Source organism: Culex pipiens, chromosome 2 (genome assembly GCF_016801865.2).
Source record: "Culex pipiens pallens isolate TS chromosome 2, TS_CPP_V2, whole genome shotgun sequence".
NCBI classification, from domain to species: domain Eukaryota; kingdom Metazoa; phylum Arthropoda; class Insecta; order Diptera; family Culicidae; genus Culex; species Culex pipiens.
In genome coordinates, this window is record NC_068938.1 from 217,225,655 (window position 1) to 217,246,161 (window position 20,507).

Consider the following 20,507-nt stretch of genomic DNA (forward strand, 5'->3'; position numbering starts at 1 on the left):
GACCAAAATGACCAATATGACCAAAATGACCAAAATGATCAAAATGACCAAAATGACCTAAATGACCAAAATGACCAAAATGACCAAAATGACCAAAATGACCAAAATGACCAAAATGACCAAAATAACCAAAATGACCAAAATGACCAAAATAACCAATATGACCAAAATGACCAAAATTACCAAAATTACCAAAATGGCCAAAATGACCAAAATGACCAAAATGGCCAATATGACCAAAATGACCAAAATGACCAAAATGACCAAAATAACCAAAATGACCTAAATGACCAAAATGACCAAAATGACCAAAATAACCAAAATAACCAAAATGACCAAAATGACCAAAATGACCAAAATGACCAAAATGACCAAAATGACCAAAATGACCAAAATGACCAAAATGACCAAAATGACCAAAATGACCAAAATGACCAAAATGACCAAAATGACCAAAATGACCAAAATGACCAAAATAACCAATATGACCAAAATGACAAAAACGACCAAAATGACCATAATGACCAAAATGACCAAAATGACCGAAATGACCAAAATGACCAAAATGGCCAATATGACCAAAATGACCAAAATAACCAAAATGACCAAAATGACCAAAATGACCAAAATGACCAAAATGACCAAAATGACCAAAATGACCAAAATGACCAAAATGACCAAAATGACCAAAATAACCAATATGACCAAAATGACAAAAACGACCAAAATGACCATAATGACCAAAATGACCAAAATGACCGAAATGACCAAAATGACCAAAATGACCAAAATGACCAAAATGACCAAAATAACCAATATGACCAAAATGACAAAAACGACCAAAATGACCATAATGACCAAAATGACCAAAATGACCGAAATGACCAAAATGACCAAAATGGCCAATATGACCAAAATGACCAAAATAACCAAAATGACCAAAATGACCAAAATGACCAAAATGACCAAAATAACCAATATGACCAAAATGACAAAAACGACCAAAATGACCATAATGACCAAAATGACCGAAATGACCAAAATGACCAAAATGGCCAATATGACCAAAATGACCAAAATAACCAAAATGACCAAAATGACCAAAATGACCAAAATGACCAAAATAACCAATATGACCAAAATGACAAAAACGACCAAAATGACCATAATGACCAAAATGACCAAAATGACCGAAATGACCAAAATGACCAAAATGGCCAATATGACCAAAATGACCAAAATAACCAAAATGACCAAAATGACCAAAATGACCAAAATGACCAAAATGACCAAAATGACCAAAATGACCAAAATTACCAAAATTACCAAAATGGCCAAAATGACCAAAATGACCAAAATGGCCAATATGACCAAAATGACCAAAATGACCAAAATGACCAAAATGACCAAAATAACCAAAATGACCTAAATGACCAAAATGACCAAAATGACCAAAATAACCAAAATAACCAAAATGACCAAAATGACCAAAATGACCAAAATGACCAAAATGACCAAAATGACCAAAATGACCAAAATGACCAAAATGACCAAAATGACCAAAATGACCAAAATGACCAAAATGACCAAAATGACCAAAATGACCAAAATAACCAATATGACCAAAATGACAAAAACGACCAAAATGACCAAAATGACCAAAATGACCAAAATGACCAAAATGACCAAAATGACCAAAATGACCAAAATGGCCAAAATCACCAAAATGACCGAAATGACCAAAATTACCAAAATGACCAAAATGACAAAAACGACCAAAATGACCATAATGACCAAAATGACCAAAATGACCGAAATGACCAAAATGACCAAAATGACCAAAATGGCCAATATGACCAAAATGACCAAAATGACCAAAATGACCAAAATGACCAAAATGACCAAAATGACCAAAATGACCAAAATGACCAAAATGACCAAAATGACCAAAATGACCAAAATGACCAATATGACCAATATGACCAAAATGACCAAAATGATCAAAATGACCAAAATGACCTAAATGACCAAAATGACCAAAATGACCAAAATGACCAAAATGACCAAAATGACCAAAATGACCAAAATGACCAAAATAACCAAAATGACCAAAATGACCAAAATAACCAATATGACCAAAATGACCAAAATTACCAAAATTACCAAAATGGCCAAAATGACCAAAATGACCAAAATGGCCAATATGACCAAAATGACCAAAATGACCAAAATGACCAAAATGACCAAAATAACCAAAATGACCTAAATGACCAAAATGACCAAAATGACCAAAATAACCAAAATCACCAAAATGACCGAAATGACCAAAATTACCAAAATGACCAAAATGACAAAAACGACCAAAATGACCAAAATGACCATAATGACCAAAATGACCAAAATGACCGAAATGACCAAAATGACCAAAATGGCCAATATGACCAAAATGACCAAAATAACCAAAATAACCAAAATGACCAAAATGACCAAAATGACCAAAATGACCATAATGACCAAAATGACCAAAATGACCAAAATAACCAATATGACCAAAATGACCAAAATGACCAAAATGACCAAAATGACCAAAATGACCAAAATGACCAAAATGACCAAAATGACCAAAATAACCAATATGACCAAAATGACAAAAACGACCAAAATGACCAAAATGACCAAAATGACCAAAATGACCAAAATGACCAAAATGACCAAAATGACCAAAATGACCAAAATGGCCAAAATCACCAAAATGACCGAAATGACCAAAATTACCAAAATGACCAAAATGACAAAAACGACCAAAATGACCATAATGACCAAAATGACCAAAATGACCGAAATGACCAAAATGACCAAAATGGCCAATATGACCAAAATGACCAAAATAACCAAAATGACCAAAATGACCAAAATGACCAAAATGACCAAAATGACCAAAATGACCAAAATGACCAAAATAACCAATATGACCAAAATGACAAAAACGACCAAAATGACCATAATGACCAAAATGACCAAAATGACCAAAATGACCAAAATGACCAAAATGACCAAAATGACCAAAATGACCAAAATAACCAATATGACCAAAATGACAAAAACGACCAAAATGACCATAATGACCAAAATGACCAAAATGACCGAAATGACCAAAATGACCAAAATGGCCAATATGACCAAAATGACCAAAATAACCAAAATGACCAAAATGACCAAAATGACCAAAATGACCAAAATAACCAATATGACCAAAATGACAAAAACGACCAAAATGACCATAATGACCAAAATGACCAAAATGACCGAAATGACCAAAATGACCAAAATGGCCAATATGACCAAAATGACCAAAATAACCAAAATGACCAAAATGACCAAAATGACCAAAATGACCAAAATGACCAAAATGACCAAAATGACCAAAATTACCAAAATTACCAAAATGGCCAAAATGACCAAAATGACCAAAATGGCCAATATGACCAAAATGACCAAAATGACCAAAATGACCAAAATGACCAAAATAACCAAAATGACCAAAATGACCAAAATGACCAAAATGACCAAAATGACCAAAATAACCAAAATGACCAAAATGACCAAAATGACCAAAATGACCAAAATGACCAAAATGACCAAAATGACCAAAATGACCAAAATGACCAAAATGACCAAAATGACCAAAATGACCAAAATGACCAAAATGACCAAAATGACCAAAATGACCAAAATAACCAATATGACCAAAATGACAAAAACGACCAAAATGACCAAAATGACCAAAATGACCAAAATGACCAAAATGACCAAAATGACCAAAATGACCAAAATGACCAAAATGGCCAAAATCACCAAAATGACCGAAATGACCAAAATTACCAAAATGACCAAAATGACAAAAACGACCAAAATGACCATAATGACCAAAATGACCAAAATGACCGAAATGACCAAAATGACCAAAATGGCCAATATGACCAAAATGACCAAAATAACCAAAATGACCAAAATGACCAAAATGACCAAAATGACCAAAATAACCAAAATGACCAAAATGACCAAAATGACCAAAATGACCAAAATGACCAAAATGACCAAAATGACCAAAATGACCAAAATGACCAAAATGACCAAAATGACCAAAATGACCAAAATGACCAAAATAACCAATATGACCAAAATTACCAAAATTACCAAAATTACCAAAATGGCCAAAATCACCAAAATGACCGAAATGACCAAAATGACCAAAATGATCAAAATGACCATAATGACCAAAATGACCAAAATGACCGAAATGACCAAAATGACCAAAATGGCCAATATGACCAAAATGACCAAAATAACCAAAATAACCAAAATGACCAAAATGACCAAAATGACCAAAATGACCAAAATGACCAAAATGACCAAAATGACCAAAATGACCAAAATGACCAAAATGACCAAAATAACCAAAATAACCAAAATGACCAAAATGACCAAAATGACCAAAATCAGAGTTCGGAAAACCACTCACACTCACAAATCGAGTAGGCTTCCTCACAGCAAACACTCTCGTTACTCACCGTGAGTGTGAGGGCTGAGTAAATTTACTCATATTTGAGTAAAATGAGGGCGTGAGTAGGCCGTTTCCAACAGTTTGTTATTTATAGAATCAATGAACATATCAATCCAAAATCAAACGTCTTTATCAATCGGTTGTACATTCGAGGTAGCGTCAATGTCTATAAATCCGAAGGTTTTGTGTTGGTATTAATTAGGCATAAACTTTTTTTTTGTTGTCTGGTTTATTTTTTTTCATTGCTGAAAAGGAAACCTAGGATTGTCGAAGTCCAGCGGCTAGTGGATGGACAATTATTTTCATAATTTTTAGATGGGCGATCGGTCGAAATCTGTTGTGGATTGACCTACCGCGGGAAAAATCGGAGGCAGCAGACGGGGGCTGCTTCTGCGGGTGGATGTTGGCAGCCATACCAAAAGAAGATGGCCGTGTTGTTGTGGGTAATGGTCACTTCCTTCGACAGCTGTGCAATTGTGGCCATTCCCGGTCGCTGTCAGTTCTACCAATATGTCTTGCCTAAGAACCAGGACACGCCAGTGGAGCCTCAGCGGATGCCGGTTCTCCTAGCCTAAAGCTGTCCAAAGCACTGGATCGGCTTTTTTAAATTATCAGTGAACCTCCAAGCCAAAGCCACCGGCGGCTACTGCAACTTCTTCGGGATGTCCCGATTCTGCAGCATAACACATTTATACAACTGTCGACGACTGGGAGTGGCCACTTACCTCAGCAACACGGCCATCCACTGCTGGTAAAGCTGTTAAAATCCACCCGCAGATGCATTCCTAGTCTAAACAACCTCCGACCTATCCGTCGGTAGGACAAAACTCGCTGAAAAAAAAAAACAGATAAAAATCAGGATTTGAACCACTGTGATAAAAAAAACTTCTAATTGATAGCACTGCGCCTCTACCATCAGGACTACTTTTCCGTTGTTGAGTGAGCAAGAAATTCACCAATGTAGAGTTTGACATCTCGAAATTTGTTTTCGAAAATAGCCCTCATGAGCCCTCATAGCCCTCTTTGTGAGTAAATGAGCAAAGCCCTCACACTCACCGAGAGTGTTGAGTAATTTACTCGCAGGTAACTAAGTTTTTCCTCATGGTTGAGTAACCCGTGAGTGAGTTTCCGAACTCTGACCAAAATGACCAAAATGACCAAAATGACCAAAATGACCAAAATGACCAAAATGACCAAAATGACCAAAATGACCAAAATGACCAAAATGACCAAAACGACCAAAATGACCAAAATGACCAAAATGACCAAAATGACCAAAATGACCAAAATGACCAAAATGACCAAAATGACCAAAATGATCAAAATGACCAAAATGACCAAAATGACCAATATCGAACAAAACGATCAAAATGACCAATATGACCAAAATGACCAAATTGACCAAAATGACTCAAATTACCAAAGTTAGTGACAAAACTTCATTTGAAAGTTTTTATTTTTTAACCATTTGAATGGTTGAGCTAGGGGACCATCCATAAACCACGTGGACAATTTTTTGGGAATCTGTTACCCCCCCTCCCCCCTCGTGGACAATTGTCCATACAAAAAAAACTTTTTTGTATGGATCGTGGACAATCGCCATACTCCCCCCCCCCCCTCAAGTGTCCACGTGGTTCATGGATGGTCCCTAGTTGCTTTTTAGCTAATCCAGCAAAATTTTAAGCTAGGATGAAAATTATCTGAACCACACTGCCCTGGCCTCTCTGTATTTGTATCATTCTTGCGCCCGCATACACCAGACTAAGTTCACATGTAGCAACCCTGTTATTCCATTCGAGAAATCAACCTGAAGAGAGAGCAAAAGCAAAAAAAACACATTCGAAAAACAGTGTCAACAACATTTATTTTCACTGGAAAAGAACGAACACACTCACCTTTCAGGGACAACGAGATTGCTTTCAGCTGTTTTCCGGCTCAACAAACAAGCCTCCAGATTGCGTCGTCGAGCTGTACGGCACCAAAGTGCCTTCCGGGAAATTCTTGAACCTGTTTGCTGTGCGTGAGTTGTCACCATCGATATCGATAGCAGTCCCGACTGGGTTGGGAAGGTGTTTTACAATGTGTTTCTCGGAATCAATTCCTGGAGGAACGTAATTAGAAGGTTTATTGGATCGCACTGTTTGACCAGATTCTTGGAATACATTTTATTGAACTTGGGTTTAAACAATTTTAAATGATACAAGTTTCATGCCACCCCCGTCGCAACAATGCGCAAAGATCCTTGAGCGAAGCCGGTTTGTTTCGCCAGCCCAAAAGTTTCCAGCTGCGTTGGCCCATGGCCAAGCAAAACAATTCTTCAGACCCGACCAACCAACTTTTCCATCCCGCTGAGCATCCGGTCATAAATTTTTCAACAGTCGACACCAAACTCTTCCAATTTGTCACCCACAATGCCCTCGTTTTATTTTAATCGAACCTCCCATTAAAAAGGTCAAACATCAGCTGGAACGCTGGGGAAAATTATTAACATTCTCACGTGCCGGGACCGTTGACCGACCCTCCCACGTGGTTTTTCCTCGAATTTCCCACCAAGCAAGCGAGCGAGTGAAGATTTACGGGCGCCAATAAATTTCAATAACAATAACTGTTAATGAACATCATTACACATTAGCGAAATATTTTTGGGCTGGAGGACTTTTTGAAGGCATTCGTCACGGAATTCGGTTAAACTTTTTGTGACTGATGTTGGGGAGGAGCTTTGTTGACACGACTTAAATCCTGATTAATTATAACACTCTGGGAGCGCTCCCAGATAGGGGGCTCGCCACCGTGACCAAAGTCAGATGCCCCCGAAAAGGCCATCAATTATGTTTAACATGACATGTTACACTACTCGATTAAGGAAAATGAGGGCTAAGCGTTCTGCTCATTGGATCACCACTTTAACTGGTTCATAAATCAAAGTGACCTATGTCAACTACTCAAAAAAAAAAATATGGTGGATTGAAGAATATAAATAAAAATATTCCAGTATCAAATAAATCTTCATTAAAAATGCAATCTAATTTTGGTCTGCCCCTCTGGTGTTTTCCATACATTTTGTGGACTAGTAAAAATGCTGGGCATTTGAATATTCGAAAATCGTTGGCTTGTGAGAAGATTTTTTAATTGATTTGGTTTTGTAATATATTTATAGAAAAAAAAGGCAGACGGAAAATTCCAAGTTTTTGTTAAAAATACGTATTTTTTATGCTAAAATTTAAAGATATGTTAAAAAGAATAAAATAAGCAATTTTGCGAAGATCTTTATTTATAAAATAAAGAGTTTGTTTTTTTTTATATTTGAAACATTTACTCAAGAAAATTTTACTATGAAAAATTTTACTGACAAGAATACCATTCATTGATTTAAGGCAACCTTGCTAATACTTACTTATTCCTAAAAATATATCAATTTAATCAATAAAAACTGTTAGAAATTTAAATTATGTATTCCTTTGTACATTTGTAGCAAAATAACAAATCATTATAATTTTTTTGATTCAGTATCCAATTTAAAAAAATAATGTGAGAAATATTAATTTACAATAGAAAAAAATCAAAAACCAAAATCCAAATAAGTCTTTGAATCCGAAACATTTCATTGCATAACCATGAAAAACTTAATAAATGTTTCCTATCAAATATCTGAAAAAAATACCTTTTTTAAATTTAAACTCTTATTATAACTATTTAAAATTTCAAGAACGGCCTAAAAAGTCGATTACAATTTTCAAAATTTGCAATGATTTTTGGAAAATTTTGAACAAATCTAGTTTTTTTTTATTAGGTCCTATAATCAAATGTAAACATTGAGTTTATTCCACTTACTCCTACGCGAAGTGACATAAAATGTGAAAGGGATACAAAAAGTCGAGAAATGGTCATGTAATGTTTTATAAATTATTTATGAATGCAAAATCCAATTTGCGTTCAAAAATGACACTACCGAGCAACTCCATCTCAAATCAGAAATTTTTCTGATAGTTTTGTACCCGACCCTCTCCGATTTCAATGAAACTTTTAAGACATGTTGTCCTAGGCTTATATAAGCCATTATTGTGTATATGGATCCAATTGTACTCGAAAATGACATTTGAGAAGGGCGTAAGTAATTTGAATATTTTTGTATTTTGTAATTTAAAAATTACTGTAACTCAAAGCCGTTGCATCGTATCAAAAAGTGGTCAAAAACAAATTGGACGGAGATTTTTCAATTTTTAAGTTTAAAAGTTAAATTTGTAGGTGATGTTACGATTTTTTCTTCGTTCAAAATTTTTGAGGAAATAGCAAAAAAAAAAAAAAACGAAACTATTGGCACTACGCCCCCCGGGGCATGGCCTTCCTCTAACGTGGGATTTCTGCTCCAGCGCCTCTGACGAGACAGGAGAAACCGGGACCGACGTTTTACTTCACCATCCGATAGAAGCTCAGTGGATAAGGCGGGAATCGAACCCGCGTCTCATAGCATCATCGGGATCGGCAGCCGAAGCCGCTACCCCTGCGCCACGAGACCCACCTAAAATGTTAAAAAAGGACTCACAAAAAATGCAGGATAGTATGTCTCTCCTAAAAAAAAAAAAAAAAAATCATTTACTGAAACTGTTTTTTTTGTAAAGTGGTCTAAACGTCAACATTTTCGAAAACCCATAGTGGAAATCGATTCCTCAGACACTTTTACATAAAAATCTCCATATTGACCACTGTACAATTTGTACTTTGTTCAATCCTTGTTAAGATACAGCGGTTTTAAAAATAAAAATGTTGAAAAAAAAAGGGTTTTTTGATTGTTTTTTTTGTGCAATTTCTAAATGACAGACTTAATTTTTCAGTCTCGAAAATATTTTTACCGGAAAGCTCGTCCAATTTCCCATAAAATTGTCTTTGGCATCATTTCAATTGGATATATGGGCTTACAGATATGACCTAAATAACATTGCGCATAATTTAGAATAGTATATTTTTTTCAGTGTGGTAGAAACAAAGATATTAAATAAGCTTACTTAAATATTAAAACAAGTCAAATTGAAAAGCTGTCAAAGGCAAACTTATAGAAAATTGGACGAACTTTCCGTTAAAAATGTTTTCGAGACTGAAAAATTAAGTCTGTCATTTAGAAATTGCAAAAAACCATCAAAAAACCTATTTTTTCAACATTTTTATTTTTAAAACCGCTGTATCTTCACAAGGATTAGTCATAGGACAATGGTCATTATGGAGACTTTTATGTAAAATTGTCTGAGGAATCGATTCCCACTATCGGTTTTTGAAAGTTTTGACGTTTAGACCACTTTACAGAAAAACAGTTTTAGTAAATGATTTTTGTATTTTTTTAGGAGAGACATGCCATCATTTTATAATTTTAAAATTAATAAATCTTGGAAACAAAGTCTATCAAACGCTAGATCTAAGTTAAAATTTGCTTGCTTCAAGTTCAAATCATGCCATCTTTACACTTAGCAGATTGTGTTACAAATTGGGAAATAGAATATCCGAAACCAAGCTCCCTCCAGCAGCAGACTCTCAAACTCAAATAACATAATCTAATTTGCTGAGCTGTCTTAGTCGGACGTCCCCACAGTGGAGCCATCCTTTCAGAAAGCTTTTTACCTCGGAATAACCAAGACAAGCAATCTTGGTTTGTCCTTCACTTCCGGAAGGATTAACAAGACGCGAGTGAGACCGCCCTTTCGTGGTTCTTTTCCGGTGGGAAAAAGCTTTTGTTTTCCGGGAACACTTTCAACTGTCGAATGAATCGAGTAAAAGGGAACATTTTCAGCAGATGAAATTGAAAATGGGATGTCGCTTTCGTTCAATGTACATAGTGTTGGCCAAAAATAAATATCTTTTAAAGACGTAATTGAATCTTGTCAGCTAGTCATAATTTGATTTTTTTTAAATATTTCATTATTGAATCTTTTTAAAGTTACTTTTTAACAAAACTTCAATTGAACCCACCCTGCTCTTTCGAATTCGGTACCCTGGAGCCAGCTTCCGTTTCCTTTCATTACAAATCCGAAATTAATTTGCGACCAGAGAGAACTGGAAGCAGGGGGTTAATCCAAACCAAACCACATTACCTTCAACCAGTAGCCCTGCCAGAGGTTTGGCAAGTGTCGGTAATCGGCCGTAATCGTAATGGGTTACACCCCAAATCCATGGCCGGATTCCTCTTTTCTTTCAGTATACGGTAGGCTAAAGTGACTTTGAAATCAATTTGAAATATTTGTTTGATTGCTTTTTTTGTCAAATTTATGGTTATTTAAATCAAATAGGGCTACTTTTTGCAAGAAATAAAATTACAGTTTGTTACTGTGAGTGCAAAATTAAGCATTCTGCAGCTCCACTCACTTCCAACCCTTTATCCACAACATTTCCAGAATGAAATCGACCACACCAGAAGAAGGAGGAAACTTTCTTTACCATTTCTAGCCCCCCCACAGAGTCGTCCAAAGTCGTGCCCTACCAGCGCTGTGTGTTTGTGCAAGCAAGCTTAAGGAAAATGGCAAATTTCCCATTGTCCTGCCAGCTTTCGGGTCTGGTGGGACTGTGGGAGAGCGCTTCGGAAATGGAAGCTTTCCGCAATTAATAAATAAAATGGCTTACGAATCCATTCATTAGTGCGGACAAAGGGGTGAAACTGGAAGTTCATTGGCGAAGGTCAGGAAGTCGGGAAGAGGTGAGAAATTATGGATTTTCCAGTCGAAGAAAGGGGTTAAAAGTAATTGTCAGGTGGCAAGTTGAAATGGGGTTTCGATGTCGTTAGGGAAGGGTGTTATTTGCGATTATCGAGATCGGTTTCAACGATTAGCTCTAATGCATCTAAATTGATGATAATTGGCTTATTGAGCAGTAAATAATCTTTTCTGTCTTCTCATCGATCTAAGAACAGTCTAGAATCTTACCAGCAATTGAAAGTTGTCTTTGCTGGGTGAAGTGGCAATGCTATCTACAAAACTAGGTAAAACTTGCAAAACAAACTTAACGGTTTTACCACTCACAAAATTGCTTACATTTTAATCGTTTGCTCAATAAAAAAGTCCAAAAATTGAAATTAAGAGCCATGGTTTCACATTTTAATGAAAAAGGTGTTTTACAATGCATTATATACCTGTCCAGTTATATCTCTGCTTATATTGAACTAAAATTGTTACTTTTTTATGGAAATTGTTCAAAAAACTGTTCTCTACAATGTGATTGATTTGAAAATGTTTTAAAATATTTTAGTGTTGTATGGCAGAGGATTGAAAAAAATAATGTTGGGAACCTTTTGGGTAATATATAACTTTCAAATGAAATACTCTTAGTTTAGCAATGGTTTAAGCTCGAATTTGTATCCGGGCAATCTGTTGCTACACCCAACTGGCAGTCGCATGATTGTGATGCATGGCGGCATGAAAGTATATCAGAATCTGCATGAAATCTGTCCTCATGCATTTTTTGCGATATAGGAGTATGACATTTTTGCCCATTACCGACAATTATCGACATTACCGACGGCTTTTTGGTTGTATTTCACAAAAAAAAAACCCTTAACAGAACGAGGATTGAACCACTAACTTCTTGGTTATTGATCCGACACGCTACCACCGCGCCATGGACGCTTGATGAAAAGTAAGTGAAAGAGCACCAAAATATGCTTCTCTTTGGAGTGTTGCTCGGGGACGGGCCAGCATTATATGTGTTGGTGAGAACTGCAGATCGCTGAAATTTTTACACGCGGGCAAAAATGATCTACGGGTTTGCTGCAAAAAATGTTATAAAATATGACATTTTCTGCAGCAAATCCAATGTTGCAGATTTTGAGATATATTTTTCCTTTGGGTGTATATTTTCATGACAAATTGTACAAAACAAAGATTTTTATTCGGTCGTTTGGAGGTTTCCAGCATGGATATTGGGGTTATTTCAAAGAACATAAACTTTGAAAAATATTTGCAACGGCCTTACAACAGAAACTGGTAAATTTCCATCAGGTTCATATTTTGCACATTTTTTACGTAAAATTACTCGAAAAAGAGGTAATATTCAATCAACCAATTTTTCATGTTTCCTAAATTCATTTTTTTTGCTTTGTGAGAATATTTGAAAATGTGCATCTTAAGAGGCGAATTTCTGATCGATTTGTATTTTGGCAGACTACACAGAAAAAAAATGATGGTAATATTCATCAGGAAGTGGTGTCAGATTTTGTGGAAAAAAATGTGGAATATTACATCAGGAATTGGTGAATTTACATCAGTTTCTGAGGAATATTCATCAGGTTCACATTTTTACACATTTTCAGAGTAATATTACTAATATAATATAGTAATATTCAACCTACCAATTTTTCAACATTCCAAAATTCAACTTTTTTTCGGTGTATAAAAAAAATGAATTTCTAAAATATTTAATCTTGATTTTCGAAAGGTTTGGTATTTTTTTTGTGGAAAAGGCATATTTTGCGCTACAATTAAGAAAATGGTGCAAAATATTATTTGATTATTTTGAAAAATACAAGACTTACCCGACATACTTCGTTCTGCTTTTTTTTTCGTTTGTAGACATTTTATACTTTTGTTTATTCAGCCTCCAGTGATCAAAATTTGATTTTACGTAGCTTTTCCATAAAGTTTGCAATGAAAAGTTACAGGAACTTTTTCTAGTATTTTTTCAAATGTTTATTTTTGTTTGCAATTAAAAAAAACAAGATAGAGCGCACCTGCATAAAATATTTCTGAAATCTGGAAACAACTTAATTTTTCAGACTATAATGTTTTGATTTTTCAAACTTTGTTGTTTTGAATCATAACATTGGTTGCCTAATAATGTTAAGATTGTGTGGAATATTATATCTTCTCAGTGTCACCTAATCAGCCTTTTCTTTTTTACTCGCATTATCTCGAAAACTTTTGGTTTGATTTTCAATTTAAAAATAACTTTTTGCCTTTCTTTTAAAAGAAAGGTTTAAGGTTTGCTTTTGGAAAAACGCTTTTCTCAGAAATCTTAAAAAAATCGTACACTATTACTAAATTTTAGGTAATGATGCGCTCTTTCGATTGAATTTTGGCCCGAAACCCGGAACTCAAAGTCTGATTTTTGAGGACTCTTTTTCTGAAATACATGAGCGATGTCTGTATCCGCTCTCAAAAATTTGTGTCGAAGACGAACATTTTATTTTTCGATTCACAATTTTTGATCAGTAAATGTGGTCAATGCCATTTTTAGAGGTATTTTTTGGACTATTTCACAGATAACACTATAAAATTAAAAAAAATCAGTTCCAAACAAAAAGCCATTCGAAAACATGCGCCATAAACTGCTTGGGCCCAAAATTTTATGCTTTTCCAAAATTTATTTCCAGAGATATAGCCATTTCACCTCTAGTAATTTTAAATCGGGGTTTTGTGAAATGCATTGCATTTTTGAATAAAATTAATTTCGAATTTGAAAATCAAGCCAAAATTTTTAAAATGTCCAATGCGTGCTATTTTCCCTTTCGAACTCTTGATTCTAAAATTTCAACATTATTTTGATTGAAAATTGAGTTCCCAAATTAACGGGTAATTTGATGGCAATGAGAAAAACTAGTTTTCACAAAATTTAAACTTCAAAGAGGTTAGTGCATTTCCCTTCTGAAAATGTTTGAAATTGTCAAAAAATCAACATTAAAAAAAATCTAATAATGCCTTGAAAACGGTATATCTAACCAATTACAAAAATTTAAGCCATTTTAGATTGCAAATTTGATTTAAATATTTTCAAAACGATTTAAAAAAAATACTTATTTGAATCATTATCTATCCTTTTTATTCGGAAACTCTGGTTTAAAGTTTAAAATTTACAACGTTATCATAAATGTTCGCAGATTTTTTGAGAACAACATAGCGTAAAACACTATATAATTTCATTAATATTAAGAAAAATTATCTCACATCCATAAGGCCAACAATATTTTTCCAATAAATTTTACAATTTCCATGTTAATAGAAGTGCTGTGATTCAAAAATTATTCAAATGCATGTTTCTGCTTTGTTTTTTAGTACTTTTTAACAAATAATAGAAAATTTGAATTTTGCTAATCTTTAACACTCTTGAAATTACCATCATATTTATATAACTGTGATTTCATTATTATTTTTTGCTGTTAAATCTCTTCATTATTATTTTTTGCTGTTATTAGAGGGTGACGATTCTCGAGATTTTCAATTTCCCGGGAATCGAGAGTTGAACTTGGCAATTTCCCGGGAATTCCCGGGACCCGGGAGTTTTTTTACTACGCCAACAGTGTAAAAAATTTAAAATAAAAAGTAATAAATGTGTTTCTTTTAAATGAATTCAGTTACTGTTAATTCATACTAATTCTATGAAACGTTAGTTTGAACAGCCTCATTGTTTTGAGGAACTCGAGGAACTATATAAAACTTTTGATTATTTTTTTTCTGAATCTGCAAAAACTAAATCGTTTCTTGAGTTTTTTAAGACTCAAAATTGTAGTTTAAAATATTTACGAATCTTAATTCGCACTGAGTGATTTTTCAAAAGGTTCACAAACTTGTTATTAGATTTTTGTAAAAAAAATAACTAATATAGCTTATATATAATTTCCCACTGTCGGGAATTTTGCATTATAATAAATAACGACTCAAAACAACAAATTAAATTGTTTTTTTTTTAATTTTTTGTTCAACATTAAATATTCATTGAAAAAATATTTACAGTTATCAGGGAAACCCAAATGTTCACAAAAAACTAGATTGGATTGCTATGCTCAAGAGAAGATATGGAAATTGAACTTAACTTGAAAAAGCTTTTTCCTTTTACAAATAATTAGAAAAAATAATATTTGAAAATAAAACATTTGATTTCATGCCTGGGGTGTAACTGCTAAATATTTTTTAAGGTAAATTTTTGAGTCCACCTTTTTTTGGCTTCTCTAAATTGTAGTTATTGGAATTTTTGACAAGTTAAAATTTACACTTTCTGAATAAGAAGATTAGAGAAACATTGGTTTATTCGAACTTGAACATCGAACATTGGACATTCAATGTTCTAAACAATTTTGATTTTTTTAATGTTTTTTTCTGATTAGTTCACATAATTTTGGTTCGATATTTACAAGTTTAAATTTCCCGGGAGTCTCGACCGAATTTCCCGGGAATCGAGAGGTCCAAAAATGGTCAATTTCCCGGGAATTCCCGCTCGTCACCCTCTAGCTGTTATACAAAATTCTGGAAAATCATTGCTTGGAATTGTTTTTTTTTTTTCACTATATTAACATTCCTTGAAAGTAAATGAAAACTAGAGTTTTGCTGCCTTAAAGTTGAATAATTTTAATAAAATGTTCACAATGTCTGTTAAATGGAATAAATTTTATAGAACATTAAAATGATTTTACTCTAGAGTCAAGACACAAATTGAATGATAGATTTTGCTTGACCAGTGTGTTTAAAGTGCCCTCTTTGCGACGACAAGATCCAAATTAGGTCATTTTGGGTGAAGTATCCTCGTCCTTCCCCCAAAAACAACACCCGACTAAAAAGATAGAAAGCAAAGCTCGTGAAAACTGTGTCCCCTAAGCCTACAGCCAAAATCACCCACCAACAGTGATTCAGACTCGATCTCGAGGGGGTAACTCCCTCACGTGCCTTTCGTGCAAGCGGGTTTGCATGCTGGCAAATCTTCTCGATATTTGCTGCTAGCTGGCACGGGCATGTGGTGCACTTGCCAGTACCTTTCCCCCTCACAGTGGGACGGGTGGTTCTTCAAGGATTTATCTCAACAACATGGCCTCTACCTAGCTTTTGGTTCACAGTGAAATTGATTCAAAATCTTTTGGAGATTTTCTTTTTCATTTTACTTTTAAGGAATTGAAACTGCTAGAGATTTTTTACTGTGAATCCGCCTCTCGATATTATGTCTTGCAACACACAGTAGGGTAGCGAACTTTTCTCGGATGCCAAGTTTCGATATTTGCATAATGCGATGAGGGAATGTGTGAGTTGTCACACCAAACTGTACACTTGCGAAGCCATGCAGGCTTCTGAACAGTTTTTTTGGGCTGACAGGTGTAGTTGAGTTGGTCTCGAAGGTTCCTGCTGTGAGAGGGATTTTGGCACGAGAGTTTTTTATTGTGAGCTTCTTTTGATATCCTGACAATTTTGGGATTTCATTGGCTTAGTGTGAAGGAAATTTGTCTGCATTGAATCAAATACCTGCCTAGAAACAATAAATTGGAAAAAAAATCCTAAATTGAATACTTCATCAGCATAAAATAAGCCTCGAATCGTCCGTAGCATAAATTATTTCAACCAAAAACCTTTCTTTCTTTTTCGATTCTTGTTTCCAGAAAGTGTCCCCCCAAGGACACTTACCCTGAAAAGGACTCAACTCCTGCTCCTGCTCGAAAAAAAAACAAGGACAAACAACCTCCTCATCAGCCATGGACGCGCAGCAGCAGCAAAAAGTGCACATCGAAAAGGCTCAGAACTTTATGCGCCAGTACCGGGACCCGGAGTCGCGCGAGCTCAAGAAACTGTCCGCCAATCAGTTTATGGACGTCTGGTCCCATTACGATGGGGACGGTAAGTCGACCGGGGGTCACATTTCAGAAGGGCTTAGCGGAGAATTTAAGATTTTACTTTTTTTTAAATATTTAATTTATTTAAAATTACTTTGAAATTTTTAACAATTCTGAAGGATTTTTTGTCAAGGCATTTAGGGTTTTTTGAAATCGAATAACACAACTCGACCAACTCACCTAAACAGAAGACTTCGAGAGAAGCAGACGAAAAAAATCCTTCATCGAGAGCCTTTTTCTTGTCATATTCCCTAGACTCTGAAGACGACGCCAGGTGGGATTAATTTCACCAAGGTAGACTTGTCCGGCGTCCCACAAAAAAAAGAGAAAGGCCAAGCAAGTTTTCGATGCGGAAAAAGAGCCACCAATTGGTTTTTATCTTTGCTAGCAGCACACCGGCATCGTGAAATTGGTTGCAGGAAAATGAAACGAAATCTTGAGAAATTGAAGGGTAACGGGCTGAGATCAGCAGGAAAAAAATGGACAGCAAAAGTGGTAAATTGCTTTGCAGCAACTGTTGTGTATTATTATTTGGACCACTAGAGTCAGCTTGATACGGGGGTCATAAAAATTGGTTGGAAATATTGCTTTGAAAGACATATTGCCCTCAATGGAAAGCTCTGGTAAGCTTTTCCAATGAAATAATAGCCCTCAATGTCAAATGAAACCGTAGAACTTGTATTAATTGCTCACAATCTAAGTTCAACTTTCTCTTTGTTTTTAATAAAAAACCCGTTGCAATCATTTTTCGAAGTTTTCCCCCCTAAATTGGTCCCTAAAATCAAAAAGCAAACATTTTTTTCTCAAATGCATTTTTCTGAATTAAAAAGGCTGGTACAAATATGTTTTGAAAGTTTTTGTCACCCCCCTTCCCCATCCAAAATCGACCCGAAAAAATCGAAGGACAAAACAAATATTTTTTTCAAAAGGCTACCAAATTTCAATGGAAAGGAGGGCCTCGTGTTGCGGTGGATAGCGGCTTTGGCTAGCGATCCGAGCGTTGCGCGGGTTAGATTCCTGCCTTATCCTCTTATCCTATTTTTTTTAAATATTTGCCTTTATTCAACAATCTTTTGATTTTTTTTTATAAATTTTCAATGTACAGTACCGCAAAAAGTTTTTTTATTGTTAAAATTTTAGTTTTCGTCAAATCTTACAATTTTCAAATACTAATGATACTAACTACTGTAAAATGCATTTTAAAACACTTTTTTCATCCAAATGTTGAAACTGTGCAACCTCGTCCTTGACCGGAGTCGAGGGACAAAAAACAAGAAAATATGCACCGGCTTAATCCCACACTGCTATGAGACGCGGGTTCGATTCCCGCCTTATCCACTGAGCTTCTATCGGATGGTGAAGTAAAACGTCGGTCCCGGTTTCTCCTGTCTCGTCAGAGGCGCTGGAGCAGAAATCCCACGTTAGAGGAAGGCCATGCCCCGGGGGGCGTAGTGCCAATAGTTTCGTTTTTTTAATCCCACTTACCATGTTTGTGCTGGTTTGAGAAAATTATGATTTTTTTTTTAATATTTGATGTAAATTAGAATTGGGTTTAGAAATATATAAAGTGTTTTTGATTAAAAATGCATAAATAAACGTGACTTTTTGCCTTCCTCACCTTACTGAGGAAAGGCTATAAAATCACTCGGAAAATGAACTTATTAATTTGACCTCGTAGACCAACCTTCATGTTCATGTTCTGAGTAAATATCTGTGTGGATGTGTGTAGATGGGTGGTCAAAAAAATTGTCACTTGATTATCTCCGGACTGGATGAACGGATTTCGACCGTATTAGTCTCATTCGATCCGTCTTGGGGTCCCATAGGTCTCAATTTAAAATTAGCAAGTTTAGCTAAGTACTTCAAAAGTTATGCTTAAAAATCGATTTTGGCGTATGTCCGGAAGATTATGAAAAAAGTGGTGGTTTTGTTACACATTTTCAGAAAGGTATTAAAAAGACCTTTCAAAGGAGCCTAAAGCATCGAAGATCTGACAACCCTATCAGAAGTTATTAGCACTTAAGTGTTATTTAAACACTTTTTGGAGGCCGGACCTCAGATATTTCAATAAAAATGATGTCCGTGTCCATCATGCAACCCATCGTTAGTTAGATAATCGAAAGACCTTTCAAATGAGCTGAAAACATCGGTGATCTGACAACCCTATCAGAAGTTATTAGCACTTAAGTGTTATTTATACACTTTTTGGAGGCCGGATTTCAGATATTGTGATAGAAATATTGTCTGAATCTTCCATGCGAACTATCGTTGGATAGGTTTGTTATCAGACCTTGCCAATGAGCTAGAAATATTGAAGGTCTGCGAACCTAATAAAAAAAATAGTAATATAGTTAATTTGTTAAACAAGTTAAGGGAGAATGTTGCTATTTTTGCTGAATCTATTGACTTTATGAATGTGCGAAAGGCATCAACAACCTAAAGGTGGATTAAGTAACATTTTTCAAATTTATTTCAGATGTTTTTTATGCGTAAATTTAATTTTTAGTTAATATTTTTCCTGCCCCCTAGTTCTTTGAGGAATTTGGAGCATTTTTGTGGTAATTTGTCAATAGGATGCAAAATACAACTTTTCTGTCGACCTTACTATTTTTTTTATTTGGACATTCTCTTGCTATTTCACTAGTAAAAGTAGTACTTTTTAAACAAAAACCTGCATCTCAAGACTATTTTAACCAGAGCAGCAAAACACTGCATCCAAATTGCCTGTTCCATAATTGTGGGATGTTATTGCGCCTCCCACAATTGTGGAACACCTGAATTTAACCCTCTACTGCCCAAATTTTTTTTTCGAAAATATTTATTTTTCCCGTGTTCAGGAGGTCATTTTGAGCAACTTTTGTTCTACGAAAAACTTTACTTCTCTTGTTTAATGTTTTTCTTGTTTTATTTTTAGTATTTTAATTTGCATTTATCTTGTTGAGTTTATGTTTGTTTTTGGTAGTATTTGGCCTATTCTATCACCAAATATAATTACATTTTGCCTATCTAATTTTTTCACGTTTTTACAGTCACTTTTTCAATTTTTTGTATGTTTTTCACATTTTCTGCTATAGAATGGCACCATCATCATTTAAATTGCAAAACAATGCGTAGAGGCCTCGTCTGGGACACTACAAAAATTACTGCATACTTCTGTTTACTGAAAATATAGAAAATGTTAGTAAAAAACTCAGCCAAAGTTCACCCCTAAAAAAATTACATTTTTAAAAACATTGGCAAAGTCACATAAAACAAGTTAAACTTCCAACCCATAAATTTTCTAAAATTTTAAGAGATCTTCTTACCAATGCTTTTAAAAGATCAAAAATCGGTTGGATCGGTTTGTAAAAAAATAAGTACTCCTGGAGAGAGAAAAAAGTT

General features: G+C 34.8%; 1 protein-coding gene across 3 annotated transcripts in view; it reads left to right on the top strand.

The window, feature by feature from the left end:
- LOC120432574 (calbindin-32) overlaps positions 1-20,507 on the top strand; it is a 166,910-nt gene that overhangs the window by 103,003 nt on the left and 43,400 nt on the right. For all 3 annotated transcript variants that reach the window (XM_052708054.1, XM_052708053.1, XM_052708055.1), the window contains exon 3: positions 16,896-17,130. In XM_052708054.1, the coding sequence (XP_052564014.1) occupies positions 16,989-17,130 (142 nt within the window). In that variant the 5' untranslated portion in view covers positions 16,896-16,988. The remainder of the gene's footprint in view (positions 1-16,895; positions 17,131-20,507) is intronic.